At 42.0% G+C, this 13,446-nt stretch overlaps 1 protein-coding gene across 2 annotated transcripts in view; it reads right to left on the bottom strand.

Moving 5' to 3' along the window:
- Positions 1-13,446, bottom strand: part of mboat2a (membrane bound O-acyltransferase domain containing 2a) — a 36,940-nt gene that overhangs the window by 2,455 nt on the left and 21,039 nt on the right. For both annotated transcript variants that reach the window (XM_075448893.1, XM_075448892.1), the window contains 9 exons: positions 9,652-9,747; positions 8,072-8,127; positions 6,752-6,806; positions 4,602-4,788; positions 3,786-3,978; positions 3,323-3,426; positions 3,168-3,232; positions 2,740-2,872; positions 1,367-1,518 (listed from right to left, as the gene is read on the bottom strand). In XM_075448893.1, the coding sequence (XP_075305008.1) occupies positions 1,367-1,518; positions 2,740-2,872; positions 3,168-3,232; positions 3,323-3,426; positions 3,786-3,978; positions 4,602-4,788; positions 6,752-6,806; positions 8,072-8,127; positions 9,652-9,747 (1,041 nt within the window). The remainder of the gene's footprint in view (positions 1-1,366; positions 1,519-2,739; positions 2,873-3,167; positions 3,233-3,322; positions 3,427-3,785; positions 3,979-4,601; positions 4,789-6,751; positions 6,807-8,071; positions 8,128-9,651; positions 9,748-13,446) is intronic.

Genomic DNA, 13,446 nt, shown 5'->3' on the forward strand with positions numbered 1-13,446 from the left:
TAATAGAAACTCTGATGATTGTTTCATGCCTCATAACGTGCAGTCATCGGGCCAAAAGTTTAATCTGTCCGACTGCTTTATGCTGCCTGTCTGGCAGTCACTTGTTGATTACTGGAAATTACTGGAAATCTTTATGTAATGGCAGCGACTGGGCAGCGTTCGGGCCACACATTTTATTTCCTCACCATCAAATCTCCACATCCTCTTCCCATTAAACTGTCTTGTTAACTGTAAAAGCCTCACAGCGGAGACACGAGCTACTAAAAGTGTTCATTCTTCACAGTGTGAGCAGAGACCTCGTTTGCATTCCTTGTATTACGCAGTGTAAAATGTAGCTAAAGAAAAAAAAGAAAAGAATGTTTCTGATTTGTAGAATGTTGAATGTGAGACATCTTACCGTTTCATGAAAACTATTTGCTCATCTTGAATTTGATGGCAGCAACACGTGTGAGAAGAGTTGGGACAAGGCCGGGTTTAACTCTGTGTCGTATCCCTTCTCTTCGAACAACATGCAAATGTCTGGGAACTGAGTGGAACATTTAATGGACATTTGGGAGAGGAATGTCGTCCAATTCTTGTCCAATATTGAATTCTAGCTGCTCAACAGTTCCGCGTCTTCTTTGTTGCATTTTGCGTTTCATAATGCGTCAAATAATTGCAACTGGTAAAAGGTCTGAACTTCAGGCAGGACGGTTTAGCACTTGAAATACGAGTATAGTTTTCCCACTTTGCCCGAATCCATTTTAAAATCAGCTTTGGTTCTGTAGAAGCAAGCAGGGCTTCTGGATCATGTTTCCATGTGGCTCCTCCTTTGCATGACAGAGCTTTAATCTCCATTTGTGGATGGCACGGCGAACTGTGTTCAGAGACAATGATTTCTGGAAGCGTTCTTGAGCCCATGCAGGGATTTCTCTGTCACAATTTTTAGATGCAGTTGTTTGCAGATTGTTTAACCTCTGTTCATCTTTACTTCTTGCAAGACTCTGCCTCTCTAAGGTGCTCTTTTTATGCCCAGTAATGTTATTGGCCTGTTGCCAATTAATGTAATTACTTGAAACATGTTCCTCCAGCTGTCTCTCTTTACAGCTTCTGACTTTTCCAGCATTTTCTTTCTTCCGTCCCAACTTTCTTGAGATATGTTGCTACCAGCAAAGATCAATCAAGATGAGCTAATATTTTTCATTAAATATCAAAATAAATCACTCAACATTTCCTATGTTTCATATTTTCTACTGTGTACTCTGTAAATCATATTTTTGTTTAATTTTACAGCATCACTACTTTGTTTAAGTTGTGGACGTACAATCATTTTATACAACAGCACTGGCCACAGTTCAATGTACTGCATCAATATGACCACACATACCTGTAAAATTTGAGCGAGGGTCCTACAGTGAGTAGAACAAATGGCACCACTGTGTAACTAATGGCAACCTGTGTGCATACCCACGTGATGACATCATAGATGCACCTGTACGAGTCCGAGACCAAGAAGTATGGTCTGATGTTGTGCCTCACCTGAAAGAAAAACACGTGATAAAACTTTGCATTCCACTCAGTCTACTGTGAAGTCAAGTACACTGGAGCTAAGCAAAATGACCTAGTTTCACAGCGGGCATTACCGCCTGCTTTTGCTTCTTATCTGCCCAGCTCTTTTTCGTGCTGTCACTTTGTGTCTTTTTCCATCTAAGAACTCTTCAGAGAAATCTGCCTGAGCATCTCTGAGTGGCTGTGGCCATTAGTTTTATGCCATAACTGGGTCAGGATCCTCCATGTCCAAAAAAAAAAAAGTATAAAAGAGCCTGCAGGAACTCACCTGTACAACGAACTCCACATTTAAACGGCTCTTTCCTAGTTTATTATCCAACGCTGTACTGCGTTTCTACTCCACTATCTCCACATTAATATCCTCTCGTCTTTCAGTTACTGGAGTGAGAAAGACTGACTTCGTAGAGATTAGTGCTAATGGTACCACATCTTAAACTGGGGTTAAAGTTCTGTACTACCTCATTATCTGTTTAATCTCCATGATGTGATTTAGCTGTGTTATTTTGTAAGTAGTATTCTGTAAGTAGCTGGGGTGAATCTAAATCTGAATCTAAAGAGCTCTTTTACTCCTTTTAGGACATTGGTAAACTTTCTTTATAAATGTATCCATTACATTTCATAGGCTAAAAGAGTTAAATAGACACATTTAGTATTAAGAGTGTCCACATTTGGGCTGTATTTTGCTGGGAAAATCTACTTTGGGAAATGGCCTTAAATGGGAAGTTTTTTTTGTTTTGTTTTTTTAAAACCTGGATCTTATTTCTGGCATAAATTACATTCATCTACTCACCGAAAACAGTTTGGTGAAAGTCTGGGTCCTTCGAAAGATATTTAGATTACTCGAGATCCGCGTATATCCATAACGGGAGAGATCAGGGCGGAGACAATACTGTCTCTAAATAAGGCATTTTCTGTCTTTATTTCACCAATACTTTAAGACGAATGAATGAACGCATACTATTGCACTGTTAGCTCATAGCTTCCGTGTTGTTGTTATTGGGGGCTATCGGGGGGCTTTCTACACACGCATCTACTGGGATGACTTCATCGACTTCTCGAGTGATCTAAATTTGACTTTCACCAAACTGTTTTCAGTGAGTAGATGAACGTATTTTATGCCAGAAATTTTACCAGGTTTTTAAAATAAAAAAATAAAAAAGAACTTCCCCTTTAAACTGTGTGTGTACTCACTGCACGTGCGGCCATGGTCATGCCGATGCCCGTGAAGAAGGTCAGGTAGTAGCCGGGGTAGACCCCGTGCCACATGGCTGACAGCAGGAAGGTAGCAGCTGTGGGGTTAATGGGACAGCGCTCATAGCACACCCTGAGGAAAACGGACGTGGCACACGTTTAGCGCTCAGTCAAAACACGTGCAAACAAATTAAATGAATGAACGGATTTTTATCACTGATTAAACAAAATGGTACATCGGAAAATACTCAGATCTATGTTTTCATGTCGACAATCCTTCGCAGTACGCATACAGAGAGCGTATACGGTATTCAATTCTTCAATACTATCTCAGGTCAGGAGAACGAGACTCCGTGTCTTCATTGAGATTACCTCTATGAGTAAAGTTTATATTAAAAAACAAACAAAGAAAAGAAAAAAGCTTTTACCTTTTGAGCCAGAGAGCTGTTTGAATGTTCCAGTTGTCTAGAAACAGTTTGAAACTGGTGGCAAACTGAAATGAGATCCAGAATGAAATTTTCAAGCTGCAGCTGAAACAGGGCCTTTATCAGAGTAGAAGAAAGCTCATAAAAAGGATTCAAACCTCAATGTCCAGGATTCTGAGATTTGAAATCAGGTCCCACCGCGGGGAGCCATCTTTGTTGTATCCGTTGAAGCCGAATCCTGCAGCGTTGTTGATGGCATCGGCTGCAAGAGAGAGGAGTCTAAGTTTCTGAGAACAACAGAAACAGCAGTAAAAAGTGGCCCCAGATCTGCACCCTTGGAGTACATGTGTCTGTGAAGCAGTCACCAACATCATCATCATGTGGATTCTTTTTAAAACTCAACACTAGATGGCACTGTTATATCAAAAAATGCAGTTAAATAAAAGGACCATGGGAACCACTTACAATAGGGAGCTACATATAAAGGCTGAAACTAGTTTAACCAGAAGAATCCATTTTCTATCCGCAAACATTCAAATGTAAACACACACACACACACAGAATAGACGGAGTAACAACTTTGAAGCGTGTACACCACCGATGGAGTCACACGTCACTCACCGAGAGTCCAGATGAAGTAGTACTTTGGCCTCAGTGCCAGCATTGCCAGGTAAAGATAGATGACCTGGAGATACAAAGGTGTGGACTTGACAAAGTCATCGTCTATGGAGTGGTCCACTGGCAGCAGCTTGTACAGCGACAGATAGATGCCCAGCGAGATGGCGCATGTGCACAGCTTGGAGATGACATCGTTCTGGGCAGATGAGGGTGGAATGCAAAGAAATAATCCAATTACAACCCCGTTCAAATGTATTGTGTGATAAAGAGCGTGAGACATGACGCTTCTTCTTCACAAATTCAGGTCAGCTGAACCGGAGTTAAATTCAAGTCAGCAACACCATTGTTCCTTTGTTTCACTCCGTTTCTGGCTACTATGAGATAAATACAGGTATACACACACACACTTTCATACTGGAGAGTAATTACACTATCAAAGAAATTTGGAATCAAAACGCATAAATGCCATCAAAGTTTAAAATTTTACTGTATCAGATTTACAATAATGTTTCTGAAAAGAGAACCAAATGAATTGTTACCCTTAACACCATAAAACTGTTCTCCTCTCGACCAGCAAACTGTACCCAAACATGCATTAACCAAAAAGGACTAGTTTGAAGTCCAGTTTTATATCAAAACCCCTCAACACAACTCCAAATGTAGCTTAATTTTACCAGTGCTAACCAAACATCACGTTTGGACTTCTATTCATGTGATAACAGCGTGTTTTTTTTTTTTGTTTTTTTAAACTTTCTGATTACTAAGTACATGTTTTGCTAAATGACAGCTACACTACGCCTCCCCCGGGGTGCGTTGTACCTTGGGTGAGGGTTCACTCTGCTTGAACTTTCCGTTCTCCTTGCCGTTGGCGTTCTCCTGGTGGCGCGGCTGATAGCACGTGCCTTCAATGAAGGCCATGTAGTCGTTGTAGGAGCATGTGGGCCCTGCCAGAATGCCCATGAAGTTACAGTTGTAGCTCAGGTACTCCAGTAAGCTGGGCATACGACTTTAGGGTAATTGGGAAGGAAGGGAAGACAAATTGATAATAAAACAAACAGGAGGGGGGGGTCAACTTCAGAAAATATATTCACTCATTAATAGAATTAATAGCACGGTACACATTCACTGAGAAATCTGAAAGGGCTATTCTGTTGAACTGTCCAGGAAACAACAGCGGGTCTGTTAATTCCTCACCCTCCTAGAAGCCATCTTAGAGTTAGCAGATGACTCACAGTGGCCTAGCAAATATTTGTAAAACACATGCTCATATATGGAGCCTTAAAGGTACACTCACTTGTTCAGTCGACCATAATTCTATTTCTAGTCTCTTTCTTTTAATTCCTAACCTCCTTTTGTTTGGGTAAAATTGTCTCACAGACTAAATAAAAAGAAGATGGGTATTACATCTTTTTAAAGAATGAATGTTGTGCTTGAAGTCTGCATTATATTTACTGGCCAGCAGGGGGCGACTTGTAGTTACAAAAAGGAAAAAAAGATGAAGTCTGTGGGAAAATTACTCTGCTTCTCACGTGATCTGACCTCGGTAACCATTTTCCCGATGGGTTCATAGTGTTAGTTACTAGTTTTAATGACTTTTTCAGCAGAGACGACACTCACTATGATGCCCATTTGGTGAATTATGGTCCCATTTAGAGTAAAAGAGACTAAAGGGTATGTTTTAGGGTGGGGCTATATAGTGATTGACAAGCCACTACCATATGGGGTGGGCAAAAATTCAGTATCTCCCCATGCAACAGGCAAAAAGCTCTCAACTCATTATCCCACTTTGGATATGGCTATTATTTTTTTAAACAGGCTATAACTTGTCTGCTTGTGTGTGTTTGTGTGCATATTTATGTTGGTTTAAGTGTAAAATCAGCATTTTTTTTTTACTTTTCTGGCCATTTTTATTAACATTTTTTTTTTCTTTTCTTTTTTCCAGTGTCCATGGGATCCAAAGATATCAAAATCATGGCTAAACCAAGAAGTGACATAATGGTGACGACACCAGTCTTTTATGTTATTTTTCACGTAAGCACTCAAATGAGTTATTCGGTTTATTTTCAGTAATCTGGAGATGCTCTCTTTTCTTTTTTTTAACCCCCGCACCAATCCAGACCTGACAATTCCTGAAAATAAATTACACGCCTTTCAAGACGATGCAAAGACCTTTTAAAATGAAGACGTACCACATCTGATTTCCGTCTTTGTGCGTTTTGCCTTTAAAAAGCACCACCCCTGGGGCGGTCGGTGGCGTAGTGGGTTAAGCAGCCACCCCATGTGCAGAGGCTATAGTCCTCGCCGCAGCTGGCCCCAGGTCGAGTCCCGCACCGAGCGGCCCTTTGCTGCATGTCTCTCTCCAACTGTCCTATCTTTAAAGGCATAAAAAGCCCCCAAAAAATATAAAAAAAAATATATAAAAAAAAAAAAAAAGCACCACCCCAAGCGTTTTCTGCCACATAAATGGAAAAAAAATATCTTGCCATGTCTGCGCTACTTCCAGCTCACTCTCTCCATCTGCACTGTTGCTAAATATTAACTCCCTTTTAAATAAAAATACACTCCCTGCACAAGTCCTACTTATGCATTTTTTGATACAACTTGGCTGCATTACAATTTAAAATAGGGGGGGATTGGAGGATTAAAAAAAAAAAAAAAAAAGGGAAAAAAACAGTTGTAGAGCAGGATGGATAGAGGATTATGGGCATTCCCAAAATATGATTCAATTTTAAAGCCAGTCATTGTGTGGTTTCCTAGATACAGAGTGCCTAACAACAGCTGGACAGCACCAAGAGAGAGACTGAAAGGGACGGAGGGGTGTGATGATTTCCCAGTGCAGAAAGCTATAATGCTTTACGAAAATAAAGACCAGCACGCCTCTCAGGCAGAGCTCATGAATGCAAGATTAAAAGCCTTTCAACTAAGGGGACTCATCAACTGAAGCATTAAAACATACCTGAGTCACATACCTGATAGCTAGGTATTTCTGACTGGGAGTCAGCTGCGCTTCTCGCTTGGTCAAACCTACAGACAGATGCAGAGACACACTTCTGCTGGAACATGGGTTGTTATGCACACATACAGCAGACACATCATGGGTATTCTAACAAATCTCTCAAGTAAAGGTTTACTGGCTTTGTAACTAAACCTACGTCGGATCAGTGGCATTGCAACGTGCAAGCTCAGGGACCGGTAAGGATGTGTGAATGGCCCTGCAATGTAAACAATACTATGAGTGCGAATAATAAAAAATTTAAAAAATTTAAAAAAAAAAAGGGAGGGAGGATACAAAAGAGTAAGCAGGTGGCTGTGTGCATAACCTCATAAGAGGTCACCACCCACCACAGGTTGTTCCGCTGTTCAGCCTGCTCTTTTGTCATGTAGACCTGTGGCTATGCAACTCATTACACCTGATAAGCAAAGAGCTTGACAAACAGAGCTGTGCCTAGTTCAATTTTGTTGCTCCTCTAGCCACTGCTGAAGCCCTGGTTTCTAGAAAAAAAAAAAAAAAGAAAAAAAAGACTCACTGTGTCATTAATGCATGTAGCTGGAATTTGTTGGGTCTGTTCTCTACAACTAAAGAGGGAAGAACTGTGAAGAGAGTGTGTGAAATTTCTCTAGGGTGTGACAGTTCTCCTAAAATGGGGATTACAGCCTTCTCATTAGATGCACAGCTGCAATAAAAAGCAGCGACCTGAGGAGAATTCAAACAACACTGAGCACACAGCCACGCACCAAAGCACTCACACCAACATGTTAACTGTCATTCGACTCCTGATATTTCCCCGTGAAATATCCTGAAGGGATTTAGGATGCCAAGTGGACTCCAAGCTGCTCTGCCTTTAAAGTCAGAGGCTCTGCAGTGTTTCCGTGGCACAGAGCCGACTCGCAACATGTCTTACCTTGATTTAGACATCTTCTAATAAGTGGTCGAGATGTTGCCATCGCAGCTTAACAGTATGCAGCCTGGTTAGATTTAGTTTGGGCTTTATTTCAGGCATGGAAGTTTTATTAAGAGAGACATGGGGATGGAAGGAGTGCACACTTGATCATCGCTCCATTACATAACTATGATCATGCTCTCGTTCTGGTTCACTAGTCCACCGTCAGAGCTGACAACTCGCTCAGAAACGTGGCCATGTGATCTGTTTTTAAACTCCTAAGAGAATTGAAGTGGCATTTTCACTTCTCTCACGTCTGGTACTTTTGTTTCCGGAGAATGCAAACACACACACACACACACAAACACACACACACACACACACAGACGGAAAACACACTCGTCTTACCGTCATGTATTTCGAATACCATGCTGGTAATCTTCTGCGTTATAACCATCATGGGCCTAACAAAGAAGAAAGAGATGAAAACGTACAGCGCACCGAACTCACGTGCCATATTTATTGCAACACCCGACACACTTCAGTTAAAACTTTTTACAACCTCGCCTCTAAAGTAAAGCAGACATGCAGTGTAAAACAGCGGCATGCAAATATTCCCAAAACACTGGATTCTGTTCTTGCAGGGCTGTTAATCTTTATTTGCATGGTTCGTTATTTACCGCTTTGGCTTATTCAACAGGATAGTTTTGCTAACTGCCATCCCGAAATGATTAGACGAATATTGTTTTTTATTGGCGTCATTCGACTAATGGGCTTAGATGCCAATTTATCCAGTAATAACAGTAACAGTAGCGGCTGCAGCTGTGTATTCACAATGACAAGTTTCCTCCTGGATAATTACAGGCTTTTGTTTTTTTAAATATCTTGTAGCTGCTCTTTCTATACTTCCTCTCCAGACTATAGACCTCAGTCTACACCTATGCTGGTAAGGCCTCTTCACCCTGAAATGTGAAAGCAGGATAAGAGTAATATTGCTCAGTCTGTCTGCTTACTTGTTATCTAGCCTGAATTTGGATATGGTAAGCGTCTCTCTTTTTCTATTCCTTTTTATTCACGAGAAGCGCAACAAGTCGAAGCTGCTTGTCATTTGCCTGAGAAGTCAGAAATCTGTGCTGGAAATGTCGTTGCACCCAAGCTGAAAGCGGTTTTCGGTTTCAAGCTCGTAAATTTGCTCACCGCTCAGGCTGGTGACATATTAACAATCCAAGTTGATAACAACCCATTAAGCTGTATTTTACAAACACCAGGGCGTTCACTGATAAAGGTTGGACAGTACAATATATGTACACCTTATTTTATAAAACACTGAATCACAGAAGTGTTAACAGAGCTGGACCTCTTCACCCCAATAAGATTTTTTTCTTCCTGGCAGCTTAGAAATTTATGACCTCTGAGCTCAAATGAAACACATCATAAGTTGCAGAATGAAAATAAGCAACCAGCCAGAGATGATCTGCTCTTTGAATCAATGAAAATGACAGATTTGAGCTCCTTTGAAAAATAAGAGGCACAGCTGAAATCACAGGAAGCAAGTGCATTTGACACTCTCAGGCAAAACAGAAGGACAGCCAATATAGCTAAAGCAAGGAAAGCCTGTGGCCTCTCAGAGGCAGTTAAGAGTTTGCATTCGGCTGCTTAGCAACTAGCCACCCCCACCCAGCTGGGAGTGCAGGCTGTCTGAATTGTCAGACAGTCTGGAGGAGTGGGAACCCACCACCAGGAACTGTGGTCCCCGTCACCCTCCTCCTTCGGACACAGCTGACCAGTGTGACACGCTCTTGTTTCTGTTTTGCTTAAGAGTGCCTGAGCCACATCCGACACCCTCCCGATTCGTAATGACAGTGTATAATTTCTTACATCATTCTTAGCTTGTTACATAATGATTCACGTGGGATTCAAATTAAATTCTTCATCAAAACAAGGATCAAAAGCATCAAAGGGCTCTGTGGTGTTAAACAGTAGCTTACCCTGTAAAATCTGCAGAATACATGCCGTAGTCGAAAACGTAGACTCGTGTGATCTGACACAATATCAGATAGCCAAGTGTCACGATGAAACAGTACCTGGGCAGAAAGAGAGAGAGGGAGAGAGAAAAGGACAGGGGAAATTACTACAGTGGGTCACAAACAAGAACTTACGCTCCCAACCAGCTCTGATATTTTGATACTTAATTATTAACCGACGCAGCAAGGCCTTACAAACAGGGCACCTTGATACACATAACCTAAAGCTCCCTTTATTTTCAGCTCCGAGGCTGAGCAAGGAATTTTCTTTTCTTTTCCAACACAACACAAAGAGAGGGAAGAGGGGGTGAAAAGTGGAGAACTGGGGAGATAATGAAACCCTGTCAGTGGAAGAAGACTTAGGACAACACGACCTTTCAAGAGAAAGCAGGGGACAGCCCAGTGCTAAAGCCTGTGGTACAAAGCTGTTGCAGAGTCAGCCCAAGTCAAAAAGCTAGCTAGATAGCACCCCTCTGCTGGCAACAATGCGAGGATTGTGCTGCTCCAAGAAGGAACACAGCACACCAGCAAGAGCAAGGCTGGAATGGAGAAAAGACACAACGGGACCTCTTGGTTCTGGGAGCCTACTGTATCTGACATCTCCTGATCTGCTGCCAAGCAATTAGAAAACTGAATCGAACGAGGAACTCGCAATCATCCGCCATGATGTCATTTCAGAGAGTTTAGGAGCTTTGTAGCAAAACTCAAGACGAAGACTACACACCGCTACTAATCACCAAACCCTCAGAAGGCAAAGTACGCACTGCAAACATATAATCGTTATGCGGTTCTTTTATGTGCTCTGAGATTTCTGCGTTTCTATCCAGCCCACACTTGGCATCTTAGCGGAGGGCATGACAGTTTACGCAATATTCCTCAGCATGCTACACTAACGGCTCTCAGCAAAGGCAATCCATGTGCTGCACAGATACATTCGCGGTGCCAGTTAAAAATGTATGTTTTATGGATCAATATTTCCAAACTGCAAACACTAAGGGGTATTTAGCGAGTGCCAGTGACTGCGGCCTTTAGCCCTGCCAAAGAAATAATTGGTTTCAGAAACAATGGAAGACATTTAAACCTTTGATCTGCTTTTGATCTAAGTCACTGTGCTCATTAACAGAAAAATATGGAAAAGAGATTTGCTAGACGGATTAAGTTGAAATCAGGGGGAAAATTATGAATTAGAAAAAAAATAAAATTCCTCTACCAGACGTCTACTCGCTTTGAGGCGGACGGAGCCATACTGCAAACAAAAAAAACACCGAAAAATCGCCACGCAAGAGCTGCAAACGTTTTCCCCCTCGGGTCAGTCAACCCAACCCCGTTCACGGTAGCTCACAAACTGTAGTTATCAGAGAGGCTGTGAGCTCTATGCCTGCAGTGACCCCCAGCAGGGACTCCATTCTTTATCATCATCTGATTTGTGTTTGTGCAATTCACAGCTTGGAGGGAGCGTTTAATTTCCACTTGATAAATTGGACGGAGCAGGGAAACCTCAGCAGGCTGGTTCCTCCTGTTGTGAGACAATTGTGGAAAATTTGGACGCGGGTCGGAATAGGAGGAAATGTCCTCCTATTCTTACACGCAGCTGTTGAGCAGTAATTCACACACACGACACCGTCGGCCTCGCAGTCATGCTCCCTCACTATAACTAACGAGAGTTCCAATCAAACAGTACATTCAGGTTGGAGAGTCTGGCGCTAAGGTGGCTGGAAACCTCCACATGGCAGCCTGCACGTTTCCCTCATGAAAGCAGATTATTCCCCCTAAAGGAAAATAAAGTAAATGGCGCACAATGACAGCACAAGAAGAATATGCTTTCAAGCTTCATGCAAGATCTATTTACATAAAATCTGACAGCAGTTCTTGCTTGTTTTCTTCAGCAGTTTGACTCATTGTTATTGTGTTGTGACTCTTCCATGGCATCCATCCGTATGATTTTAAGAGGGGCAACTCCACAACTGTCACAGTTTATCTTATTGGTTCCTCCTTATCCAACAATTTCACAGTTGCCATCAACCAGCAGGCAGTGCCGTTCACACTTGAAGCGAGTAGGAAAGCATCTAGAATATTCCCCCTCTGCTCGCTACGTCCAACAGGTGAGCTGTCAAAGGGAGCAAAAGGCCATTAGAAGAGGAGTGAATGATATGAAATGTGATGCCCGTTACTTAAAGCGCTTCTTGTCAGTCTACAGCCAGACTTAAGCACCAGGTCCCACAGTAATTCCCACAGTGTAGAAAAAAAAAATTTTGCAGCTCCATAAAGCTGGAATACCTTGCTGAACACATTCCCCCTCAGGGCTGGGTGTCTGAGCAGAGGAACAAAAATAGAGAAGTCGTGCCACAGTGTGCTGGACTGAAGAGTGGTGCAATGAACAGAGTTTGCTCCAAAAGTTTGAAGGAGCCCAACGGGGAATTCACAATAGAAGTGAGATGTGAGAAAGTGTAATTAAAGCCTTTGATTAATTCATTCCCAACGGCCTTTGGCTTCTGCTCTGCACCCCTACTTTTAATAGTCTGCTGTCTGTCTGCAGGCACAGAGGAGCACACGAGCTGCTTTTACAGGAAATCAACTTTAAATTGATTACACGAAGGCTGGATAGGAAGAAATTAGCTTGGTCTTTTCCTGTGTGGATGCACAAGGTTGACTTATACATGCTACAGAACAGCTGCTTTAGTTTATGTGTAAATCATTTTATAGGACCAATTTATAGGAGTCAACACTTTACTGATTTATTTCATACCTTATATAAGACAAATGAAAATGAAGTGACACCTCAATCTGATGCCAGATTCAGATTTTTATGTGTCACGTGCATACTTATACAAACAATAGTTATACAACACGCAGTAAGACTGCACTCTGATCAGGCACCTTAGCTCGACTGTGCCAAGGTAAAGATTTAAAAATCAAAAAATGTAAAGGTCAAAAGTTAAAAAAAAAAATCACAGCAGAAGATAAAACAAAAGTTTAAAGTTTAAATAAATTTAAAAAATGCATGCAAATGTGAGGGTCAAAAATTAAACGTATATATGTTCAAATAAGGCCAATGTAGTAAGTAGTTCAACAGAATAAGCCTTGGCTTTCCATGCAGTTCAAAGAGCAAAGACCATAGGCTAAACACTGGGTGGATTTTTACACCCAAAGGGACAGAGTCGCGGTTAAATCTCAACCCGTTTCTGTGATAGCAACTCATGTTATGCACAGATCTGAGGCGGTGGGTTCAACAGCCTCCGGAACACCAGCATGTCAGTGTGTCCCGGCTCCATGGTTCTCCTCCTCTGCCCCCTAGCTTCGCCTCCATGTGGAAGAGGGGTAAAACTTTACCATTCAAAGCAGTGATGCCGTCTCGTGTTGGCTTGGGTGACGGCTGCCTTTTTCAATTTTTAAAGAGTCACAGTGAGAGGGAGCAGACTCTGCTTTGCTTTCATATCCTCTTACACAAAAAACCAGAACACCAGGCTTAAAGACAGTATCGCAGTTTGTTCAGAATGATAATGTAATTTTCTTCCCGTCATTGGGTTTTAGTTTCTAAGAGCAGCTGCTGTTGTGATTAATATGTTGTCTCAGTGTCTATTTAGAGAACTCTCCCCTGGGGGGGAAACTGGCACACCTGCAGTCATGACCCTAAAAATCTGGTAAAACCAACATCTACAGCAGTGTGTGAGTGTGTGTGTGTGTGTGTGTGTGTGTGTGTGTGTGTGTGTGTGTGTGTGTGTGTGTGTGTGTGTGTGTGTGTGTGTGTGTGTGTGTGTG

The sequence above is a fragment of the Odontesthes bonariensis genome, chromosome 17 (genome assembly GCF_027942865.1).
Source record: "Odontesthes bonariensis isolate fOdoBon6 chromosome 17, fOdoBon6.hap1, whole genome shotgun sequence".
NCBI classification, from domain to species: domain Eukaryota; kingdom Metazoa; phylum Chordata; class Actinopteri; order Atheriniformes; family Atherinopsidae; genus Odontesthes; species Odontesthes bonariensis.